We start from the raw sequence: 23591 nt of genomic DNA, 5'->3' as shown, positions 1-23591 counted from the left end.
AAAGAGATAAACTGAGTAGAGCAAGGACTTCAGGTGCCTGCCCTCCCTCGAGCCTCAGTTCACTCTGAGCACTCCTCAGTGCTTAGGCTTCTTGGGGAGCGTCCCTGCCTTGAGGCAGATTGACAGGGACATAAATAACGGGCACACTTTGAGGGTCAGGATGCTGGTCCTCATCTAAGTGTTAGTGACTAGACTGACAATGCCAGGCTGTCCCCAACTCCAGGTGAGGCCAGGACAGTGTGAGAGCACTGACCTAAACCAATGTTACATTATCACTGTGCTGCCAAGTCCCCACTGTCCAGCTATGGAAGACCACTGCGTCAGCTACCGTCAGTGCCAGAAGGATCACGGGGCTGGACCGGCTACTGTGCCAGACTGCCTTCTGCTAGGTGCCATGGTGAATGCCGTGCTGGAGTACCCAGGGTCACACTGCTAGGTGGTCCAGTCACAGCACCAGCACGCAGAATGACCACCGACCTAGCTAGACACAGCACTGGACCAACCACGGGGCCATACTGCCCAGTGCGTTATTACTATTTTTTTTCCAGTGCATTATTTTTATTGCTCACTAGATGAGGCATGGAGCCACCCAGTTCTCAGCAGGCTGGGGCTGTGCTATGTCTGAGCCTTGTGTACCCGATGCGATGTTCCTCTGTCCCCATCACATACCTGAGAGTTCACGGCCTGCCCCATTGGGATTCGAGAACATTCCAAGGCAAACTGTTTGACACAGAAGTAACAGCCCTGAAAGGAGGGTGAGATGAGGTCAGGAGGGCGGGCGACAGGTGGCTCTGGATCTTCCCACGCAGCACTCCCCCTGCTCACCTGGAAAGTCAGCTCCATGAGGATGATGCCCCCAGGCAGTGCCCGCTGCAGATGGTAGGTGGTAACTGGGGAGCCAGTGCTCTGCAGAAAGCACAAAGGGGCCGTGTTGAGCCAGAGGGCAGAAGTCACTTGCGTCCCTCACTCTAATGGTGTTGGGCTGGGGTCAGCGACATCGGGGCTTGCAGAAATAGTTGAGGGTGAGGGACACTGTGTCCAGGGCATTGCTGACTTCACCATTACATGAGAATGAGTTACCTTGGGGCTCCCCTCAGTCTTGGCTTTCGGGCAGGAGAAGGAACCTCGACCCTCTGTTCCAAGGATAGCCATGGCCCGCAGCCGGCTGCTGCTGCAGAAAAGAGAGGGACAGGCCAGAGGATGAAGGGGGATGACTATTTTACATGGAGTCATTCTGTAGGAGAGGAAACCAGGTGCACAGGAAGGACTTGCTCAGGAGCCCACAGAGCAAGGGGGAAGGCCAGGCTTGCAGTCTGTGTCTAGACTCCAGGGCAGGGCTCTGTCTACAGCAGCTGCTGCCGTGTGGACAAGGTGGATGTCCTCAGCAGGGAGGTAGAGTCCAGGCCTCTTTCTCTATTATTGGGCATGGAGAGCTGGGGGTAGGGACACAAGGGAGGGGAAAGAGCAGTGCATGTCTAAAATTTCACTATGAGTGCCAGGCGTGGTGCACGCCTGTAATCCCAGCACTCTGGAGGTGAGGCAGGAGGGTCATTGTGAGTTTGAGGCCAGCCTAAGTGACACAGTGAGTTCAAGGCCAACCTGAGCTGCATACGTGAAAATGTTTTTTCACTAGGAAAATTCAAGGAGATGCTTGGTGTCTTAGTTGGGAACTGTCCTCTGAGAGGAAAAGTGGTTCCCTTTTGATTGAGGAATGACAGTTCCAGGGCGCCACAGGCCTACTATTCTCCATTTCTTAACTCAGAGGCAAAGACAGATGAGAAGGGAAGGGCTGTGACCGAGGACAAAACAGAAAGGGTAAGCGGGGCCACTCGTTACACCAAGGAACTATAAACTGCTGGAACGCTTTCTGGGTGCTAAAGCTCCTGGCAGAAGAAATGTTCCATTTCATTCTCAAGAAAATCGGGATAAAACTTAAGGAGTGATAGTCGACCATTAAAAATTGGTGATAAAGGAAGGCCTGACTTTAAATTTTGTTCTAGAAATAGTTTTCTTACACTAGTTTTTTTTTTTTTTTTTGTACTCTAGTGTCTTATAAAAAGAAATCTCGATTTTCAGGAAGAACATAACTGAATAGAAAGTACAAACTGCAGTCTTCCCTAGAAACTCCTACAGCTGGGCACTGGCTGTCTAGGGCAGCGCTCTGAGCAGGTCTCCTGGGGACTGCAGAGAGACACTCTGGCCACTGGGAGATGGGGACGGGGGTGGGAGGTGCAGGCATGCCTCTTTTCAGAATGTCCAAAGAAACAGAGGAAGTCTGGGAAGTAGAGGGACTGATGACTAAAAAGTACCAAGGAGTCAGAATTGGCTTTCTGGACCAAGGTGGTATCTTGAGCAATGAAGAAGTACATTTGACACTTAAAGAGCACCTAACTGAGAACAGAGAGCTGAGAAAATGCCCTGATAAACTCACAGACCTGAAGATATGAAAGTAACTGCGAGAAATGTGAGCAGACCATCATCCCCACACAGCCAGGGGGAGGTGGTGGGAGCACAGGTGCTGGAGGGCCAGATGCCAAGGGGAATACAGAGCAGGCACCTCAAAAATGAGACTCAGATCTGACCCAGACCAGGAAAGGTGGCTGCAGAGTTGCCACTGAGCACAGGGGAGATGGAAGGTGGTGACAGAGAGTTGCCTCTTTTCCAAGGCTCAGACCCGTCCGTGCTGGCCAGGGCGTGAGCAATACCAAGGGCAGGCCATGGTAGCTGGGTGCAGTGGTACAGTTTGTAATCCCAGCTGCTCACAAGTTCAAGGACAGCACAGTCCTGTGAGAGCAAACCTTTTAGAGCTTTCAATGATACAAACTGCCCATTGTGTGGCATGTGTGCCGTAGTTTTACCACGACTGTCCAAGTGGGAGCCACGTGAGGTTTCACCTGCAGCAGAGGAGAGGAGAGCTCACCTGCGGGCGGGTGACGGGGGCCGCAGTGGTACAAGCACAAAGCCTATGCTCTGGAGATACTGCATGTACTGCTGCAGGAAGGCCACACTCAGCTCCTTCAGCCAAGGCTCCTCACGGGCTCCTGGTGGAGGCACATCCAAAGACTCGCAGCTTCCGGGGGTCTCTCGGCTCCCAGGCCCCGACTCAGGGCGATGGCGCCGCTGTGGGAATGGAAATTGAGCACATCCCTGGGGGTGGGAGTGTTAACGGGGATCTCAGAGGAGAAATCTGGGAATCTTTAGCCTCACCTGACCCTCAGGGGGCCCAGAGGTCTCTGGGGGTCCATGCAGCCAGGCAGCTGGGTCGAAGAGCAGGGCTGTGGCACAGTAGTGCACCAGGCGTGACGACTGCTTCAGGGTCTCCAGCTCCCCAGCCTGGGGACACGGGGCAGTGAGCACTGGAGCAGTGGCCAGTGAAGGATCACAGGATCCCCTTGGAAGAGGCAGGGTGGGGTCACTCACACTGATGGGCATGCTGGCTGGGGCGGAACGCTGCTGCCAGGTTACGAACAGGTTCTCCATCTTCATCTGGCGCTCCAGCTCTGGGGGGGTGAGCATTAGCTGTCACCCTCCCTCCTAGACTGCACAGATGTCCCCTCCCACTGCCCGGACTGGGTCCTTACCTCTGCGTTCTGCCAGCTTGATCTCCAGGAACTGTTGTCCATGGTAAGTGACAGGATCAGGAGGTCTGGGCACGGGACCGAGGACAGAGCTTGGGCGGGCGGCCGTGATGTCTCTCAGGGCCTCATCAAAAGGGAATGTATCTAGGGGATGAGGGCCCCCACCCCGAGAGGACCCACTCAGCCGGCCCTGCTCTCGGCTCAGTGGGGGACTTGCACTCCGGATGAGGGTCTCCACTTCCATGGTGGGCAGCAGGAATGGGTTTGGCTCCTGAGAGAGACGCAGCAGCACAATGAGCTCAGTCTTTGCCCCCAAACCCTCTCCCACAGCCCAGGGCCCCTCTCTGACTTCTCTCCACCACCTCTGCCCTCTCTGTCTCCTCTCCCTTGCTTCCTTCAACTGACTGCTATCGCAGGGTTCCTTTGAACCCATTTCTCAGTGAGCAGAACGAGAGAGAAGCAGGCACCTTTTCATCTCGCACAGGGAAGTCCAACTGGCCATAGTGATGGAAGAGCCCGAGTTTCTGGCTGAGCAGGCAGAAGATGAGATGGGCCCGTGCATTCTGCCACTGTACAAGGCGAACCAGCGCTCTGCCCAGTGCCGCTCCCAAGTCTGGAGCCCAGTTATAGGTCAGCAGCTGCAGCTGGAGGTCAGGGTGAGGATGAGGGTCAGTGAGGTGACAGGACCCTCCTCCCACCCAGGGCCTGATCCCGTACTTACCTTCTTGTCCACTACCTCTAGCAGCAACAGCCTCTGCCGAGGAGCACTGCGCCCTGAGCTCCCGTCACCTCCTGGCTCAAAGCGCTGCAAAGCTTTGGCAGCTATGGGATAGGTGAGGGCACATTAGGGGTCTGTGGGTGTATTTCCTATGATTCCACCCCCTCCCCCAGAGGGTCAGATACCAGCCATCTGTCTCCAGAACCGGCCCTCCCCTCGGGCAGGCCCTCACCCTGCTGCGTTGGTCTCCTCCACTGCATGAAGTTCCTTCCTAGAACCAGCAGATGCCGCTCAGCTGCTGGACGGGGAGCTGGGCCCAGCTGCCCAGGGGAACAAGGACTGAAGATCTCTGGCTCTGAACCCCTATTCGGGGGGAGGGGTACAAAGAGAACATCCATGGGCCCATTCCTCACCATTTCCCACCTCTCCCAGCTCAACCTCCACGGGTTTGGCTTCCTATGGGCCCAGCTTCTAGGTGTCAGGGGCAAGTCCCTTCAACTCCATGAGGTCCCAAACTCACAAATGCTGCTCAAAGACACGAACACTAGTGTCCCCGGCCATTGAGGTGACCAGAGTGGTGAACTCAGACAGGATGGATGGAAGGAGGAATCGAGACACCATGTGGGTGGAGTTTCTGGACACCGAGGCACAACCTAGAAGGCAGAGGTCACTGAGGGGCTGAAGGATGGGGACCTGGCCAGAGGGCTGAGGGACGGGAGAGGGGCCGGGGCCTCACCAATCTGGACCATAAACTCCATCCAGCGCTGAATGATACGAGCAAACACAGGGCTCAGGGTCCCCACCTCACCCTCCTCAAGCTGTGCTGTCCGGCGTCTAAGGGTAGAGCAAGATTAAGAATGTCACATCCATGTTTATATGAACCAAACAGCTGTGACCTAACACCTGTACCCTCCTGTAACACAACACCACAGCATGCGCATGTACACACGTACACACGTACACACACACACACACACAACCTTTGCCTCTGGGCTCCAGAATCTGGGCCTGGTGCTCGTTCAGTTCCACCTGGAGTCCGAACACTCTCAGTTTTATGGCGCCTCCGACCCCGATTATCCTCTGGCCGATCCAGGACAATGTCATCAGTTGTTTTGGGGGAACACAAATCTCCTCCTTCTGTTTTACTCTGGGGGCAATGCAGCAAATAAGGAAGGTTATTGGAAGGGTGGGGGCAGGATGGAGGCCCTGCAAAGCTGCAACAAGCCCAGAGGGGTGGAGGCCTGGGATCAAGCCCTGGCTTCCCTGCAGGCTGACTGAACTGCCCTGGGCAGATTGTCAGTCCTGAGCCTTATCTTCATCATGGCTAAAAGCTGTATTTATCTTGCAGGCTGTTGTAGGGATTCAGTAAGAAAAATGAAAGTGAAAGAATTTAGTGAGTTGGGGGCTTTCAATGTCAGTAAGAGGTTCCCACATTCTGCAGACTCCCACTCGAAGTACAGAGCAGTTTCATCTCTAAGAAGACCGATGGGGACTGGTGTGGAATGTAGGAGAAAACACGAGGCAGCAAGAAGGTAAAGGTCAGCTTCACCACTTCCTTCCATTACCAGCATATCCCAGAAGCTACGCCGGCCAGCTTTGCTGGGTGGAGTCACAGGTTCCCCAGGAACAGGGGCAGGGGGAAAGGTGTTAGCTTGGCCTGCAGGGCTCTTGGCTTCCAAGGACACGCTCCTGAGACCTCCTGTGGACACCAGACGTTACTTAATGACTCCCATCACTGATCATTAATCCCTACTCTGGACAAGGTACCCCCAAAACCCCTATGAGAGTGACTTGCCCCTTAGTCTGCCTGTCGGTGAGCGTATGCAACTGACAGAGTGCAACGCCATGTGTCTGTGACATGAGCTCCTGAGGTTATCCCCCTCCCCAAGTGGGCGGCCAGCTGCCTGTGTTCATTTCTGCTAGTACTGTGTTTCACTGTAGTGCACAAAGTGGTGGACAACTGTGAATGCGTACTTCTGATAGGGCCTCCGCACTTCGCTGGAACCCTACTTTTGCACCCTCACCCGCCACACTGTCCTGCTTAGACTTGCAACATTCTCTGAACCCCCGTGAAACGTCTTGACCTGCATACCTGGGGGTGCATCTTCTGTACACAGTGAAGCTGGCAGCAGCCGCAACTCTATGATGGCATCAGCCAGGGCCTGACGAGCGGCTCCCCGGAGCTTTTCCTCCAGCTGCACGATGCTGATGTTTCCCTTTTCCCACACATCCAGTCGAAGCTGTGGGGCCCCACTCTGAGCTAGAGTAAAGAATGAGGTCACTTGAGCAGCCCCTAGATCCCGCCCTAATCATACCCTTGCCTCCCAAAGCACTGATTGAACACCCCATCTTCTGACCAAGCTGCCCCACCTGAAGAACTGTCCAGCAAAACCGGGCAGCGAATGACTTGAGTCAGTTGCTCAAATTCTTCCTCTTGTAGCAGGATTGGGGGCCCCGGAGAAGAGGGAGGCCACAAAGCCAGTGAGATGGGGGCCCCTCCTTCATCCACAAAGGCTAGAGTGATGCAGGCAACCCCTGCAATGAAATCCACAAGAAGGCTCAGATCTGGTACTTGCAGACCTCCCCTTCCAGACACCCCTCGGCTACAGGCTGGAAGAGGCCCTCTCAGGCACAACATGACAAAGGCTTCCCCACACCTGGTAGTGCCACAGGCCCATGCCCTGCACTGTACCTTTGCCTCCAGTGCCCTGTCCACCAGGCTTGTTGTACAAGTAGATGTCCAAGTCGGGGAAACCACCCTGTGGTGGCAGTGGGTGCTGGGGAGAGAACAGACATAGGGCATTAGGATTAAGATGGGGGTCCACTGTGGGGAATGGGATACAGGTGTGGGAGGGCATAGGAAGACACGAGCCAATAGGAAGGTATGTGGAGGCGGAGTGTGTTGAGGCCCACAGACAAAGGTGCATAGGGCATATAGAAAACAGTTACCATCAGGGACTCAGGGGGCAGAGGGGCCATGTGGGTGCAGAGAGGGGAGGACAATCCCACCTGGAAGTGGTTCCGGCTGTTGCTGTCTGTGTACTTGGGCGAGTGAAGGAAGATGAGCAGGTTCTGCCGCAGGTACCAGGCCAGGGCGGGAAGCCAGGGCCTGCAGGAGGCGGGCAGGGCCAGGTGCAGCACCTCTGAGGGGAGACTTCCAGGAGGCTGGATGAACTGCAGTGGGAAGAGGGGGTCAGAGCTGAATGCAGAGGTTCCAGCCTAGATTGCCCCAGCACTTGCAGCTAAGCCTGGGAAGGATGGTGCTGGCGTGTGGGAGGGAGCCAACCTCCACATCAGCCGGTGTCAGCTTGCAGTTCCGGACCAGCATGACTGTGATGACATCTAGTGTGGCCTCATCCAGGCGCCGACGCAGGACCCGTACTAGTTCATCTGTGATCTCAGGACCTTGACACAGCCATAGTGAGAAGTGAGGACAGTGGTAGAGGATCCAGCTTCTGCATACCAGCCTTTAAACCCTGACTCCAACAGTCCGCTGCATACTGCAGGCAGTTAGGTGTGTCATTTCTGGAGGGAATGGGCACCAGGTTCTAGCTCTACCAAGCTATCCTGTGACTCTGGACACCTGAGTTTTAACTCAAAGCCTTAGTGCCCTCATCTACAAGATGGGAGTTATAATAACACCCCACAGGTATACCGTAAGGATTAAAAGAGAGTATGCCTTAGCCTGAATCATGGTGTAAGTCACTCAGACCTGAGTCAGGGTTCCACACACCTCAAAATGAACCCATCCTCTTCACCTCAGCCCGCCCCTGCTCTCAGGCCCATGGATGACACTGATAGTCATCACTCAGCTCCTCTTCCCAAGCTGTGTCTCAATCAGCGAGGATCTAACTCCTTCAACACCACTGGAATCTGTGTTCTCCCACTCAGCTCCCACTTGTGCAAAACCCAGAGCACAGCAGGAACTGGAGAAGGGGCCAGGGCAGCGGGGAGGGGGCTCGGAGAGAAGTCCCAGAGAACTCTGGGATATCACGGCTCACTCTTCAACCCCACAGCCCTTACCTGCCTGCCCCACACCATGCACCAGCAGCTGGATATGTCTGTCCACTTGGCCCACAGGACGAGCAGCATCTGAACCACGGCTGGAAGCCATGTCCAGCGGGGATCGGGGACCCTGCAGCGACAACTGTGGTCAGAGCTCAGCTCCGGAAGCTAAGTATGAGGGCAGTAAGCATGTGCTGGGCGGGGGTATTTGTGTGTGTGTGATACGTGCCAAAGTCTCCTCCGAGTAGATGGGCTCCTGGCTGCGGGACAGAGCTAGGGAGGGGGGCAGAGCATCCCCTTCCCATGGCCGGTCACTGCAGGATGTCTCCAGGAGCCTGGGAAAGAGCGGCACATGTCTGAACACACCTACTTTCATGCAATCCCCAACTTAAGCTTCAGCGCATTTTCCCAGGTCCACATACCGAAGATAGTACACAGCCTTTGTTGCTCGCTCCTGATAAACAAACATGTTCTTCCTGTTCACCACCGAGAAGGCGTTGAGCACAGAGCGCAGGGCCTGGATAGCTGGGGGAGCAACACGGGCTGAGGAAACTACTGTCCTTAGATCCTCCAGCCCCACCTGTCCTCTCATGCCAGTCACATACCCCGAGAGACCCCCATGCTGGGCCCCATCTTGAGGCGCGAGTGGACTCGGATCACAGTTCCCCATACGACATCACAGGAGAAATGGCCAGGAACAAACTGCATTGTGGCTGCTAGGTACCCTCGGGGGGCACAGCTCTCATCAGCAGCGTAATCTGGGTGGAAGAGATTAGAGACAGGACGCTCAGCCCTGCTCTCTGGACTGCTCCCTGGAACTGGCTGACTGGCCCTTTGGAAGGTGGTCACAGCACACAGACTGTCAGAACTATCTCAAAGATGCTCAGGGAGGAGGCAGAGGGGTATGGAGGGAGGCAAAGCACGGGGGAATCCTGAAAACAGTGACAGCAGGTTCTGGTTCCGTCATAACACGTCAGGGACACCATAACCCACCGTCCTCACAGGGAGTTGCAATAGTAACCTTACTTAGATAAAAAGGCAACGGTTGCTTATGTACACCAGTTGCCGAGTGGGGAAGATATCCCAAGGAGTGAGGTGGCAGTATCCAAGAGCCCACGGCCACAGTCCAACGCCTTGTCGGATCCTTTTCAGGTTTCTAGGGTGATGAGGAACCTTCCAGTAGGCAAGGTGACAGCTTGGTTTCCCAGATACACTGCTGTCAAGTGTCGGCAGCATACAGGGTACCCAGGAGGCTACAGAACTTCTGTGTAGAAACTGGCACAGAATGCTGGTTGCTAAGGGTTTCAGTGAGAAGCACAAAGGCACAAATGTGGAAGGGCTATGTCTGGATTCTGACTGGCCTTACATCCCGGGCTGCTGGCAGTCATCTCCAAGCGAAAGTGCTTCCACATCCTGGCTCATTCTCAGTTTGCAAAAACTGTCTTCAAAACCATGGGCGTTCACTAATTCTGGGGATTCTACTTCAATATGGGGACCATCCACCATGTGCTGACAGACGCACTCTCCTGGTGATGTGAGAAAGGTCTGGCTGAGAGTGTTAAAAATAGGAGTGGTCTGATTCTACTTTTAAAGCAGAAGGGAGACATGTGAAAGGAGGACAAAACTGCGTTCTTCCTGTAGGGCTGAGATGAGGGAGGAGCAGGAGCCACAGAAAGAAGTAGAGTGCAAGGCTTTAGCTACCACCTCCAGGAGGTTACCATGTCTCCCTACCAAGACCAGAAATCCCAGGAACCCCAGGGGGCCCTGGGCCTGCCTGTGTGGAGGGCCAGCCAATCAGCAGGCTGACTCTTCCGTGGGCTCTCAGCCCCTCCCCTCTGGCCTTCTCCAGACTCCCCACCTGCTGGCTTATTCTCAATCTGCAAAAACTGCCTTCAAAACGACGGGAGCTGACTAATTACAGGGATTCCCTCGAAAGACAAGTGTTCTGAGTAACAAGACTGGTGGCAGCACACCCTTGAGGACAGGTCACAGCCTGGGGTCCCCTCAAATTGTCTCTTCTTTCCTGTCTTATTTAAACCCTCCCTGCCTTACTGGCTCTTTTTCTGTAAACATAAACACATTCAAGTTTCTACTAATTTTTTTTATTCTATTCTATTCTATTCTATTCTATTCTATTCTATTCTATTCTATTCTATTCTATTTCTTTCCTATTCTACTCTATTCTACTCTATTCTACTCTACTCTACTCTACTCTACTCTACTCTATTCTGATTTTATTTTATTTTATTTTGAGATAGGGTCTTACTTTGTAGTTCTGGCTGGCCTTGAGCTCACTATTAGCCCAGGCTGGCCTCAAATCACAGGGATCCTCCCGCCTCAGCCTCCCTGGGATCACAGGTGTGCTCACCATGCTTGGCTCAGCCTTATTTTAAAGTTTCTTCCTTGCCCCTATCTTCCTTCAGTTAGTGCCCTATCTATCTCCTCTTCTCCCTCACTGCCAAAATACTTCAACGAGTAGTTACTCTCTGCTCTACCTGTCTTCACTTTTCCATTTTACCTGGTTTCTATTCCATCTCCCCAATGAAGCTATTTCCATGAAAGTCACTGACGAATGAGCAGTATCCAAATCCATGGATTCCTGCTGGACTTGGAAGCACATGCTTGTAAGGCTTGGGAGGCTGAGGCAGGAGGACTGCTTTGAGTTTAAGGCCACCCTGAACTGCACAGTAAGACCTTATCTCAAAAAGCCAAAACCAAAACCAACCAAAACAAAAAACAACAAACAAAAAGCTCCTACACATCCATGGATTCTTTTTTGCCTTTTGCTTTCTTTCTCTGTTATTTGGCACCAACGACAAAGTACTAAGGACCTGCTCTCACCAGAATACTGGGTAACAGAAAGGGCAGCACCACCACCTTGGGAAGCAGACAGTGGGGTGAGATCCTACCATCACTGGGCAGTGGTGCCCGCTGGCGCGAGTGGAAGGGGGTCTCGCTTCTCCACAGATCTTCTTCACTCTCAGCCACCAGAAGAGAGTTACAAACATGACTGTCGTGAAGGTCCTGAAGGAGCAGTCGCTGAGAGAAGGAGCAAGGGGTCAGAAAACCAAAATGTACCCTTGCAAGTGGGTGGTGGTTAGGGGTGATCAGGGACGGAGAGAACAACCGCTATCACGGGGTGAGGGGTTCAGAACATCTGTGATCAGAGACAGCGTCCCCCAGCGACAGCTCGGGGCTCATGAGCGAACCCAGGGAGGAGCACCTGTCCCTTCTCTTCTGCAGAATCTGGTCACCACCCTTCAGGTCTCATGTTTTTGGAAGGCTTCCGGTACTTTAGACGGTCCGATCCCTGCGATACGATTTCACAACATTCTGCTTCTCCTTTGTAGAATTCTTCACAGTTCTCATTGAAATAATTCAGTGCTTTAGTTGTTCCAAGTCTATCTCCCTTGCTAAAGCTAGACATAAGTTCCAGAGACAAAGTTTCCCTCTGATTTACTCTACATCCCTAATGCTAGCCGAGCACAAGGAATGGGAATAGCTCGGTTACTGGGAGGGAAGGAGCAGGTGGGCTGAGGAGCTTGCCAGGTTGTGGGGAATTGGGGGAGGAACGGCATCCCTGTAACTGGAAGGAGGGAAGAAGAAAACATCCCATAATTACTGTTGAGACTGAGATGGACCAATGGCCTCTGAAAGTCAAGTTCCAAGGAACCTCCTTCTTAGCTGGTCTGCGTCTCAGTGCCTGGGGGGCCCTGCCCCTGGCTGTGCTCACCTGGTTGACCTCCCTGCAGATCTCTGCAACTCGCCTCACCAGAAGCTGCTGCAGGTGGCGACACTCAGTGCTGGGGCCCCCATCCTCCCGAGCCAGGTTCCTAGGAAGGAAGAACGGGGGGCACAGAACTGACACAGAACTACAGTGGGGGCAGGGACTAAATGTCACAAGTGGAAGGGCGGGTCACGAGGCCGAGGCTGAGGCCAAGGGAAATCATAAAAAGGAAGACTAGACAGAGGGAAGGAAACATGACGGGAAATGGGGAAATGGAATTCTCGAGAGCAGTTCTGCTCTAGAAGCTCAGGCTGCGTTTGCCTTGCTAGCTCCCACGGGCACCCACTGAAGCTTCCACCATACAGCACGACTCTTCTTTATTTTCAGATCTTGGTCAGAATGGTGGTCTTCCCTTCTCTCAACCCCGCCCCCAAGAACAGAGCAGTATTTAGGCAGATGATTAGTTATGAATCTCAGCTCTGCCATTTACTGTGACCTTGGGCAAGATTTTTCCTGTGCTTGAGTTTCTTCATCCACACTGTAAGGGTACTACTACATATAGCTGCTATGCACATTAAATGAGCTGATCTACATAATATGCTAGAACAGTGCCTACATCTTGCATTTGTTAAATGATAGCTACTCCTTTTTTTTTGAGACAGGGTCTCCCTATGTAGTTTAGGCTAGCCTTGAACTCAATTATATGGCCCAGGCTGGCCTTGAACTCGCAATGATCCTCCTGCCTCAGCTTCCCAAGTGCTAGGATTACAGGTATGCGCCACCATGCCCGACCTTACAGTAGATGTTCTTAATGCTCAGCTAGAAGCCAAAATCTCCACTGGCTTTTCAACCCCATTAAGAAAGATGAGAGCTGGGGATATAGCTCAGTAGCACAGCACCTTCCTGGCAAGTGTGAGGTCCTAAGTTTGATTCCCAGTACCAAAGGAAAAAAAAAAAAAGAAAGTCGAGAGTGACATGCTTTGCTAGAAGATAGGGGAAGAAACTGGAAGTCCCAATCTTAGCATACAAGTCACGGGCTGGGGATATAGCTCAGCGGCACAGAGCCTGCCTGGAAGTGCGAGGTGGTGAGTTTGATGACTAGTACGCCCCCAAAAATACAAGTCAGGTCCTATCCAAGCTGTTAGTGCCAACTCTTAATAATACTGGCCAACAATGTTGAACAGGGGAAAGAGGCTAAGATCAGCATTAGGGTGCAGGAGCAGCTACTGCCAGCTTGAGGGTGCAGAAGAGGCATCAGTGCCGGGGCACAGACCCCGGCTCCCACTTACTGTGCATGTGCGTACACTTCCACACGGTCCTGCAGCACACGGACAATGAGCCAAAAGTCAGGCAGGCAGGGTCCGGGGAGGCCAGAGAGCGAAGGCTTCGGAGGTGCCGGCCCAGGTGGAGTCCTCAGTGTGAAGGAGGCCTTCTCACCAAGGGTCTCACTGGGGCCCTCACTGTCTGAGCCACTGCTGCCACCATCATAACCTGCCAAATGCACTGGAGTTCAACCTCATCCTTAGCTGATTCATCTGAGTCTTCAGGTGCATCAGGCTTGGCTGCCCTCTTCAAATGAATCCCTTTTGATGCCCCCCACTTAGACCTTTCCCCTGGACAGCCCTAAGCCCACTCACCATCACCAGTTTTCCAGCCCTGCCCCCCGCTTACCCAGGTGGTCTGAGTCTACACTGCCTTGGCTGGACAGGAGGCTTAGTCCCCAGCTGGGTGGAGGCTGAGTCCCTGGGTAGAGAAGAGGGAGGCCTGGAGCTTCCTTGATCCTGAAGGGTTTCCCTCCAAAAATGGAAGCAGGGTCAGAAAGCTCCAAGCACCAGACTTTGCTGTTCAAGTCCTCTCTTACCTCCCTGTGGCAGGCTGATGAGCGGAGTGCCCTCAGAATCTTCTGGGGAACCAAGGGCTTGGGGGTTTGCTATTAGGGCCTGAGGGGCAGGAAGTCAGGACTGAGTTACAGTCCCACACACCCACCACCCCACCCTCCATCACGGGTCAGACTTACCTCCCCTTCAACACCTTCAGCCTTATCCTCATGGCTGTGCCAAGCCCAGGCCGCTGAAGGGGGCTCCCCATGGGACCCACCTGGCTGTTGGCCAACTGCCACAAAGAAGAAGCCACTGTCAGGATCCTCAAGCAGAACATGACCAGGGAGGTGGAGGCGGCGGAACTCCTGGGGAGCAGGAGCCAAGGTTGTAGGTTAGGCAGGAGCAGTCCTCCCTACACACAGTGCCCTTCACTTCCTGGTTAGGCACTCCAGCTACCTGGTAAAGCAGCCGCTTTGCCCACTGCTAAGTAAGAAAAGCTTCAGTGACTTGCCAAGGTTTAATAGGCCCAGTGACAAAGTTAGAAGCTGAGTTTCTTTCCAACGAATTGGGCTGTCAAGCACAGGGGTGAAGGGCAGACAGTATGGTAAGGAAGTAGACAGGGGTGTAATTCTATGGACTCAAGCTAAGATAGGGTCTTCCAATGCTGGGCCTGGAGTGCAGACAGGGACGGGCCTCAAAGAACCATTCGGTGTTCCGAGGGCAGCTTACCTCCTTGAATTGCGTGAGGGAACGCTCAGGTCCAAACACAAAACTCAGTGGCAGAGTTTGGCGAAGGCAGGTGGAGCGTCCAGGAGAGCTATGGATGTGGGCAGCTACTCGGTGCAGGGCTGGGCCCTGGGGAATGCCCCCTCTGCGGAGCGCCCCCACCATCTCGTCTTCTAACAACCAGCGGATCTACAGTTAGAGAGTCACGGAGGAGGTGGTAAGGGAACCCCCCTCGCCTCGTGCAGCATCGCTACACTTCAAGAGTAGAAGATAACAGACCGAGAGTTAGCTCACTCATGTGATGGAAAAGTGCCAGTGACAGCACTGGGGGCGACCACTCACGTGGGGGAGAAGGCCCTCACCTCACTCATCGTCGTCTCAATGGCCAGTCTGTGGGGCATGGCCAGATTAGACAGGCCTGGGTGCCTGAAGGAAAGGTTTGGATATTGATCTCCAGAAAATGAAACTGAGGAGGAGTGAGGAACTGTGCATGGGAGGTAAGCATGTACCTCTCTTCTTCTGGGGGTGGCAGTGGGGGTCCCAGGCCATCATCCGACCTTAAAGACGATGGCTGCCCTGGGGAGCGTGGGAATGAAGCACTGCTCTCAGACGTTGACCTGAACAGGGTGGGAGCAAAAATCAAAGGTTAGTACTGGGCATGATGGTGCTTGCCTGTAATCCCAGCACTTGGGAGGCTGAGGCAGGAGGATTCAAGGCCAGCCTGGGCTACAAAGTAAGTTCAAGGCCAGCCTCAACTACATAGTGAGACACTGTTCACATAAAAAAAAAAAAAAAAAAAAAAAAAAATCCAACGTCAGGAGAGAATACCTGGACCTCCTCAAGGTCTCCTTCGTTCCAGGTCCCTCAGTTCTTTTATTGGTTTCTCTGTTCCCACAAGCCCCCCACCTCATCAAGCCTGCTGCCATACCGATAGTGCTGAGGGTCCGAGGATGGGGGAAGCTCCACTTCCAAGGGTAAGGTCAGCACAAAGACATCCAGAGTGACACTGAGGTCCCTCAGGGGAACTTGGCCTCCAATCAGAGGGCCCTCTAGACTGGAAAGTACCTGGCCTGTAAAAGGAGGAAATTAAGAGATTCCTAGGAAAAGCATGACTCCAAATTTTACATGCTGATGGGTCATACTCCTAGACTAGTGATGGCGAACCTTCTAGAGCTTTCAATGACAGCAAACAGCCAGGTGCAGCAGGCATGCCATAGGTTTGCCACCACTGTGCTAAGTTCTCCTCCATTCCTGGATGACTGGATGAGGGGTACTGGGACATTCTCCTGGGCTCCACCAAACTCACCCAGGCAGGTGGGCAGGCTGCACACAGGTACCGAGCTGTGCTGCCCACGTAGTTGCACGGAACACGTGAGGTGCAGGAAGAGTGGTGGCAGGTCATGCATGAGGCTCTCAGGCCCAATGGGGGAGTCGCCCCCCAAGATACTAAAGGAATCTTCATCTGGGTTCACAGTGTCTGCATCTGACAGCGAGGTGGAGTCTAGCCCGGTAGGTGCGAGGTCTGGTTCGCGGCTCTCACGGTACTCTACCTCCAGCTCTGGGTCACTCTCAGTGACCACACAGCAGGCAGACGTGTCTCCTAGTGATGCAGGCACACAGTCAATGGGCAAAGATAGTGGTGGAGGCCCTGGAATCCTGGCTTGTCGTAACCGCTCCCACCTCCACCCGCTTGCCCACACACCTTCTTCTCCTATGAGCTCAGCCTCAGAAAACTCCAGGTCACTGACTTTTCTGTCTACTAGATCCCGGGGACCCTCATCCTGGGCAAAAAAAGAGACAGCTTGGCTGTAGCAGGACAAAAACCATATCCAGGCCTCAGGGAACCAAGATTGGGGAGCACCCAATCCAGGCAGGCCAAATGGGACCTCTGGGACTCTGGGTTGGATGCACGAGGGAGGGAAGGAAGATGGGCACTTACCTCTCGCCTGCTGGACGGAGGGCAATAGAAGAAGTAGTGGGGATTGGAGGGCACTGTGCGGAAATGGAGGCGACTGATCTCCAGGAATTTCTCCTGTTGTGGGGTTTAAAAGGAGGCCATGATGTCAGCTACGCCTTGAAGGCACTATCCTCTCCACTAGACCAGGACACACGCACTCCCTCAACCCAGAGGAGAATACTGCCGCCTACACAAGTAGCACTCTGCCCTTCCCTGCCCTCACTCAAGCTGCACACCTGGATGAGGCCATGAAGGGCGTCGTGCACCTCTCCTCTGAGCTGGCAGACATCTGTCAGAGAGATCTCCGGGCCAGGGTCTGGATTGCCAGGGACACGAGTGCTCTGGAACTCAGGCTCGCTCAGGTCCTCAGTCTCTATGCTGAGTGGTTGGGTGGGAGCAAGAGGTGCACCAATATTAAGAACCACCGACTGGGGAGCAGCATGCACCTGTCTCTGTTTACAGGATGTCAGCACAATGGCCCAATAGGTGAAAGAGACCAGAAGAATCAACCCATCATTCTGGCTCTAGCCTCGACATTTCTTAAGGGTGGGAAACAGAGTAAGGGTAATCCCAGTGTTTTGACTTTCGTCCCTGGTGGAGGGTGGGATTGTTCATCATGAACGGAAAAGACTGGTAGAGGAGCAAGGTTTAGAGGGAAAATGCATTCACCTGGACGGGCACGACAAGTAGGGGATCTACAGCTCCAGAGAGGGTGCTGGGCTGGAGTTCTGAGCTAAGTGTCCTCCACGGCCCTGGCACTCTCTAATGCTTGTCTCTCCAGCAGCAGCACACTGCAGAGGACAGCAGTTCTGCCTGCTTGCTTGCCTTGCTCCTTCCCACTAGCACTTCTTTCAGCGGACTCTGTCAAGCCCTTAGGTGGGCCCAGGGCTCAGGAATGAGTAAAATACAGTTTGGGGCTCTATGACATACAGATTAGCTGAGGAGAATGTTAATATTGCATAGAGGTCCTCAGAACAGTTTCTATCTTTCCTTTGGCAACTGGGCACCCCCTAGCCCTGACTAGCTCATCAGCCCACCCCAAGACTAGTGATGGGGGCACTGGGAAGACTACTTCCGGAGGCACACAGGAGAAAGCAGCCTGTGTGGGAAGCAGGAAGCCAGCAACGAAGTTCTGCTGCTTCTGTGGTGCACAGCCCTGCACTGGAAGGTCCTTGTTTACAGGGAGTCAGCCTGTGAGAGCCCCACCCCCTTTGGTGACTTCTCTCTGATAACTTTTAAGAACAATCCTAACCTGGACTCAGAAGCCAGGATAGCTCGTTCCCGAGGCTCCAGGCCCTCCTCTATGCTGCTGCTGAAGAGTCCGGGGCTGAGAGGACCAGGGCTTGGGGGTACATGCGGCAAACTCCAAGTGTAGCCACACAGTGCAAGCAAAAAAGGGGTGATGTCTATTTCTTGTAGTAGCTCCTCACAGGCATCTACTGCTGTTAGCAAATCCTGGCAGGTCACACTCTGAGCTTGCTGCAAGGTCCGGAACAGTCCTAATAGAACAGTCCATAAGCATCGTTTTAAGACAGTCGTTCTTGTCCCGCCTCCACCCTCACATGGCCTTCCTGCTCACCTCGAACGTAGCACCGCTGGGCATGCTCCTGTAGCAGGGCACAGTGGGTGGCTGCCTCTTTGTGCCTGGGCTCCATCCAGGCTGAGGACGTGGAGGGATGGTCGAGGAATGGAGTCCTAACAATGAGAGGGAAAACAAGAACTTAGCCAGTGCCCCTAGGTGAGTGATACCTTGGACTCCCTGGCCACCCAGACGCCAATGAAACATCCATAGATTCTGCCAAAAGTATTCGTGACCCAGCAAGTTTGAATGACTTGCTGAGGGAAGATAATCAAGCAGCTGGCAGGACAAGGCCAAGAAGCTGAGCTCCTGCCACTGACCAACCATTAACCTGTCCATACCCGCACTGCGCACCTGAGCCTTGGTGGGAGAGGATACAGATGAACACTGAGGCACTCACCGGAAGATGAGGTCCCGAGGTGCCTGCGGGGGCTGCATGCCAACCATCTGTTCCCTCAGTGCCTCTAGGGAACAGCTATAGATGTAGACAGGACACCGTGTCCGGGGCCCATCTGCATTCTCTGGCTGGGAGGCCTGATGCCCAGGGTAAGGCTGTAAATCCTGGTGGAAGGGCGGGCTCAGCTCTCCTTGATCCTGCGCACTGTCTGTGGGAAAGGTGCACCATGGTCTGCAAGCCCTCTCTTTGCTTCCCCTCCTCCTCCTGCTTAACGACTCAGTGAGAAGCCTTACTGTTGGCCGGAGTTACACTAAGGATGGGGACTGGGGACTTTGTAGTCTTGACCCCAGTTCCTCCCAGATCTTTCAGGCTGGGGGTCCCACTCCAATCCCCAAACTTAGGTTTTGCTTCATCTTGAGAGGATCCCTCCAGGCCATAGGTAGCCAGACGTTGGACGTCTGAAGAAGAAAAGAGACACGTAAGTCAGAGCTGTCTGGCGGGCCATTTCTGGGGTTTGTATACAACGGGGGGATGTTAGTGAGGTTTGTATCCTGGTGGTGGTGGGGGCTGTGGGGAAAGTCAGAAGGCGATACCTGGGAAGGTGGCGGGGAGAAAAGTCAGAAACACATGCTGGGGGTTCACCAGCCTTGCATAGCAGCGCCACTGAGGGGACTGGGCAGAGATGAGAGGCCTGAGAGCTTCAGGACCTACACTCTGTAAAAGAGAAACGGAATCAGAGCAATCTACATGGGATGATCCAAGCCTTGTTCCCTTCCTCCACCTGAGCTGATTTATCTTAGACACAGTGTGAAAGATCCAGAACCAAGAGTGAAAACAGCATCTGTCACTGGCAGCAGGTGCTCAGTGTCAGGGAGACAAAGCTGGGCATGGATGCATGGTGGAGGGATGGCTCAGCCCAGTATGACGAGGCTCAGGGAGAAGAAGCAGTGCTGACCAGGGCAGGAAGAGCTGAGTCTCCAGTGGCCTGGGCACTGCTGACTGCTTGATCCTTGCAGGTCCTGTGACTTCCCACGGGTGGCCCCTCTGCACCTACAGCGGAGACAGAGATGGTGGAGAGGCTAGGGCTGGCAGAGGCAGGGCTCTGAGTTGAAGAGATGGGGCTGGGGGAAAGGGCAGGGCTGGGCCAGAGTGCGGCTTGGAAAAAAGCTGGGAGCTCACCTGGATCACAGCAGCTCCGCTGCAGCACCTCACTCAAGAAGGCAGCCTGGTCAGCAGTGGTCAGTGGGATTTCCCGGTCACTCAGCTCCTGCCCCAGGCAGCTGTGCAGCAGGCACAGCACCATGTCGTTGGCGGGACAGGGCCCCTCGGCGAGAGGGACACCCTCTGGCTCTGCCCGACACACACTCTGCTCAGCACCAAGAGCCTCCTGCTGCCCAGTGCCCCGGCCCCGCCCTGACCAGCAAAGCCCTTCTTTCAGCCTCGAGTCTCCTCCTGCCCCACCCCTCACTTGTCCTGCACTGACTCACCTGCTCTCAATGCTTTAATATGCCCAGGCTTGGCGGCCCCTTAGGTGCATGGTTAGTGGGTACTAAGTTCACCCACCTCTCGAAAGCAGGAGGAAGAACATTTGCAGCTGCTGGCACTGGGGCAGCAATCCCATCAGGTCAAAATGGAAAGGGATCTCATGGACACAGGAGTCTCCTCCCTGGTCCAGTCCTAGAAGGGAGGATGAGATACCTGATAAGCCATAGATTACCTGTCTGGGGCTGCCTTCTCTTGCTGGGTGACTCCCTGATTCCTGCCCCTTGACCCCCTTCCCCACTGACCGCCTGAGACCCGAGGCTCTGAGGGCAGAGGACCCCATTCCTTGCTCTGGCACAGCTGAATAAGGTACTCAAAGCTCAGCATGGAGCGTATGCAGGCAGCATCCCGCGGGTGGAGCTGGGGAAGAAACATCAGAAGACAGGAGTTAACCCCTTCGAGCCCCAGCCCCCAGGTCTCGAGGAAGCCCAGGTAGTCATGGACACTGAGAACATAGGGACTCAGCGGGCCCCAGAAGCCCAGGAGCTAAGGTCCCCAAAGGAGCTGCAACCTGGCAAGAGGCCGGGGTATGATTTTGAGAGTGCACACCGCTTGAGGGATCTCGGAGTATGTCAAGTCCTGCAGGTGCTTCCAGCTTTCAGGGCCAGGTCCCACTCGCCCATACTGTGGCTCCACCCACACTTCAGTGACCAGGTTGAGCTCTGAGTCACCCTCCAAGGCCTCCACCTCCACATCATTGTCATCATCTGTTGAGAAGCTACAAGAAGAAGGGTTCTGAGCCTGCGGGGCAGAAATCCAATCCCTTCCATTGGTTTGTGGAAGGGAAGTGATCCTCACGGAGAACCAGAAAGAGGCAGGCGCAGAAGCCCGCCCAAAGTTAAAGTTATGCTCAGCCATTTAGGCCAGTGTCTGCCTGATGGTGCATCTAAAAAGAGCGCTTTCCCTGCCCCAACTTGGGATGCAGACCCTCAGGCTATGGAAGCTAGACACTGCGGCTACAACAGGGAGAGGCAAGGCTTTGCAGAGAAGCGGCTCCCAGAGAGGGCAGGGACGCACCTGTCTTTGGTGGAGGTAGAGTGCGGGGGGAAGAGGATGTACTGGACCACACATGTGTGCTTCTCTCCAGTCCCAGCCTGCCCCAGTGGCTCATTCTGTGGGTACATGAAAGATACTGGTCAAATCCTGGCCAGGGCAGACATCTGGCCTGGCTTAACTCTGGCCCTCAGAACCTTAATTCCCCCACTCCATGGTCCAGTGACTCTGGCCTCAGGCCTTGGTCCTCTGGCCAAGTGACTCCTGTGAAGCGAAGTTTATAGCAGTTCCCACCCAGCTCAGAGTGTCCTGGCAATTATGATGGCTCTTGGGGAAAGGTGTCATGAGGGGCGGCACACACCTGAATGGGAAGCTCCAGGACCATGTTGATGATTCCTTCCCCACTGCAGGCGAAGTGAAACCCTTCAGAGAGTCGGACTCTGAAACCCCACACAGGCAGGGAAGGCCGGGCCAGGGTCAGATGAGGGAAGAAGAGACACTCAGTGTAGTGCCCCCAACATACCCATCTCCAGAAGCCACCTTGGCAGTCTTGTCCACAGGGGACCTGCTCACAGTGGTGGTCCTCTGAGGCAAAAGGTCCAAGGAGGCCCAGAGGCCAAAAGAAGTGGGGGTAAGGGGTTGGCAGCAGCACAGCTGCCCTGTTTTAGACACTGGGGCTTGAAGAAGAGAAGGGTCTGGTTTAGGCTTTCTGCCAGTATCTAAGCCCAAAGCCCACACTCACTCCATCCCTGCCCCAGGGGCCTGGCAGGCTCGGGTGACGTACTCAGTGAGGACGGAGAGGAGCTGGGCAATGGCGCTGAGAGGCAGCGCAGGCGCCAGGCCCGACGGAACACTCCAGAGCCAGCGCTGATGGTAGAGGTAGCGTGACAGTGATGCGAGGCTAGATGAAGCTGAGCGGCCTGACACCAAGGGCAGCGGCCCTGGGGGGTCCAGTGTCAGCAAGAAGGGTACCCGGTAGTCCAGGGGTAGCTTCTCATACCTGGGAAATCGGGCAGGCAACTCCGAGTCAATCTCTCCCCATATTCCTCCCTCATGTTCCGGGCTCCCTTCCAACCCTCTACACAAACCTGATGAGCAGCTTGTCCAGTGGCTTATGGAGCACTACGAGGCAGGGCCGGTCAGACAGGGCCTGCTGTGGCCCCAGCATGGGGGGTGACTTGGAGGGAGAACTGCCCCCACCAACACCCCCTAGCCCTTTTCGTTTCACCTTGGGTGTTGGCTCCTTGCTTTGCACCCGGTGGGGGAAACGAAGGCGCAGGATCTCCTCTTGCAAGTCCGATACAATCTGCGGGAAAACCTGGTCAGATCCCCGTACTCCCATCTCCTACAGGTCCAGAAGAGGCCCGCAGACAAGACGAGAGAACCTTTACTCCAAGCCTTACTTCGTCTGGGGGCACCTCTCCCTACTAGACCCGGGCCTTTGGGGATTAGAGAAGCGGAGCTCATCTCTCTCCAAGGTCTCCTCGGTCTGGGAGTCAGTCAGGGCCCAGCTCACCTTGTGTCGGGCCTGTGCTGGTGTGCCAATGGGAAAACCCAGGCGAAGAACCATGCATGGGGCCTTGGAAATGATGCGGACCATGTAGAAGGAGGAGGGGGGCTGGTCTGGGGCACTGGGGAGAAACAGAAGGAGTGAGCAGCCCTAGGCTGGAAGTGAGTGGGTTTAGGTGGAAGAAACTGTGATCTAAGGATACAGGCGATGTGGGATGAGATGACAGGGGAAGAGAGAAGACATCACTCTGCCCACCTGGAGAGCAGCTTGACGTAAGAATAGCCCTCGACCAGCACAAAGCTGCTCCAGTCCCGAAGAAGGGAGGTCAGTGAGGAGTGTGAGATCCTGCACTGGATCGTGCTGTAACGCCCATTGCTGCCTGGGGTGTGCAAGTGCTTGGGGACTGGTCTAGAAAGAGGGGTGTTGAATGAGATCAGCCCTCCCAGCCCCAATCCTGGGGACAACACAGACTGCTACTTTTTTTTCTAGGTCTTCCTAAAGCTGTAGAGACTGATAAACAGGAACACGTGACAACAGTTGGTACCCTTCCCATCGTTCCTTACCTCGACTCCCACTCCTCTCCCCCAACTCTGGCCCTACCCTGAGGGTACCCACGTGTCATGCTCCAGGATTAGCACCAGGCGATGCATGTGCAGCCAACGCTGCCATGAATTGGCATCCATGGACAGCACTGGCTTCCAGTAGGCAGCAAACTGGGCATGGGATGAGTCAGAACCACTGTGCTGAAGAGAGAGTACCTGGGGACAGAAAGGACAGCGTTAGGACACATGAGAGCTTTCATGGGAAACCAGGGTATAACCTCTGCACAGCAAGCAGAGTTACAGCAGACTCAGCTTAGGGGCTTAGAAAAAGCAATGGTTGAAGGCTAAGGGGTACTGCTCAGTGTAGCACAGAGGCAAAAGATGACTTCCAACACAAAGGCTGGATTAAAATGACTGAGCCAGCAGCAAACCATGTGGCCCTTTAAAGCTGAACCAAGTATGAACGTAGAACTTGTCTAGATCATGTCGCTGACTCT

The 23591-nt window shown here is 54.4% G+C and overlaps 1 protein-coding gene across 3 annotated transcripts in view; it reads right to left on the bottom strand.

Moving 5' to 3' along the window:
• The window catches only part of Szt2 (seizure threshold 2 homolog (mouse)), a 49025-nt gene that overhangs the window by 5545 nt on the left and 19889 nt on the right, over positions 1–23591 (bottom strand). For 2 of the 3 annotated variants that reach the window (XM_005410657.2, XM_013507749.1), the window contains 54 exons: positions 23168–23310; positions 22808–22960; positions 22559–22673; positions 22131–22348; positions 21827–22042; positions 21404–21482; positions 21067–21161; positions 20599–20767; positions 20295–20409; positions 20071–20184; positions 19687–19857; positions 19463–19557; positions 19101–19221; positions 18801–18965; positions 18511–18715; positions 18111–18226; positions 17784–18030; positions 16768–16909; positions 16514–16606; positions 16277–16355; positions 15881–16174; positions 15503–15644; positions 15084–15191; positions 14937–15000; positions 14578–14763; positions 14046–14213; positions 13890–13968; positions 13700–13771; positions 13318–13519; positions 12035–12134; positions 11211–11340; positions 8907–9059; positions 8724–8826; positions 8531–8636; positions 8320–8431; positions 7583–7701; positions 7306–7470; positions 6989–7073; positions 6667–6831; positions 6389–6556; positions 5862–5995; positions 5277–5443; positions 5033–5130; positions 4817–4949; positions 4529–4659; positions 4300–4400; positions 4046–4222; positions 3582–3849; positions 3421–3500; positions 3208–3333; positions 2921–3120; positions 1081–1171; positions 826–906; positions 670–744 (listed from right to left, as the gene is read on the bottom strand). In XM_005410657.2, the coding sequence (XP_005410714.1) occupies positions 670–744; positions 826–906; positions 1081–1171; positions 2921–3120; positions 3208–3333; positions 3421–3500; positions 3582–3849; positions 4046–4222; positions 4300–4400; positions 4529–4659; positions 4817–4949; positions 5033–5130; positions 5277–5443; positions 5862–5995; positions 6389–6556; positions 6667–6831; positions 6989–7073; positions 7306–7470; positions 7583–7701; positions 8320–8431; positions 8531–8636; positions 8724–8826; positions 8907–9059; positions 11211–11340; positions 12035–12134; positions 13318–13519; positions 13700–13771; positions 13890–13968; positions 14046–14213; positions 14578–14763; positions 14937–15000; positions 15084–15191; positions 15503–15644; positions 15881–16174; positions 16277–16355; positions 16514–16606; positions 16768–16909; positions 17784–18030; positions 18111–18226; positions 18511–18715; positions 18801–18965; positions 19101–19221; positions 19463–19557; positions 19687–19857; positions 20071–20184; positions 20295–20409; positions 20599–20767; positions 21067–21161; positions 21404–21482; positions 21827–22042; positions 22131–22348; positions 22559–22673; positions 22808–22960; positions 23168–23310 (7434 nt within the window). The remainder of the gene's footprint in view (positions 1–669; positions 745–825; positions 907–1080; positions 1172–2920; positions 3121–3207; positions 3334–3420; positions 3501–3581; positions 3850–4045; positions 4223–4299; positions 4401–4528; positions 4660–4816; positions 4950–5032; positions 5131–5276; positions 5444–5861; positions 5996–6388; positions 6557–6666; positions 6832–6988; positions 7074–7305; positions 7471–7582; positions 7702–8319; positions 8432–8530; positions 8637–8723; positions 8827–8906; positions 9060–11210; positions 11341–12034; positions 12135–13317; positions 13520–13699; positions 13772–13889; positions 13969–14045; positions 14214–14577; positions 14764–14936; positions 15001–15083; positions 15192–15502; positions 15645–15880; positions 16175–16276; positions 16356–16513; positions 16607–16767; positions 16910–17783; positions 18031–18110; positions 18227–18510; positions 18716–18800; positions 18966–19100; positions 19222–19462; positions 19558–19686; positions 19858–20070; positions 20185–20294; positions 20410–20598; positions 20768–21066; positions 21162–21403; positions 21483–21826; positions 22043–22130; positions 22349–22558; positions 22674–22807; positions 22961–23167; positions 23311–23591) is intronic. The other variant, XM_005410658.2, reaches the window with a different exon arrangement.

Source organism: Chinchilla lanigera, unplaced genomic scaffold, assembly GCF_000276665.1.
Source record: "Chinchilla lanigera isolate Chin_1 unplaced genomic scaffold, ChiLan1.0 scaffold00136, whole genome shotgun sequence".
NCBI classification, from domain to species: domain Eukaryota; kingdom Metazoa; phylum Chordata; class Mammalia; order Rodentia; family Chinchillidae; genus Chinchilla; species Chinchilla lanigera.
The sequence above is the reverse complement of the archived record's forward strand: the minus strand, read 5'-3'. Positions and strand labels throughout refer to the sequence as shown.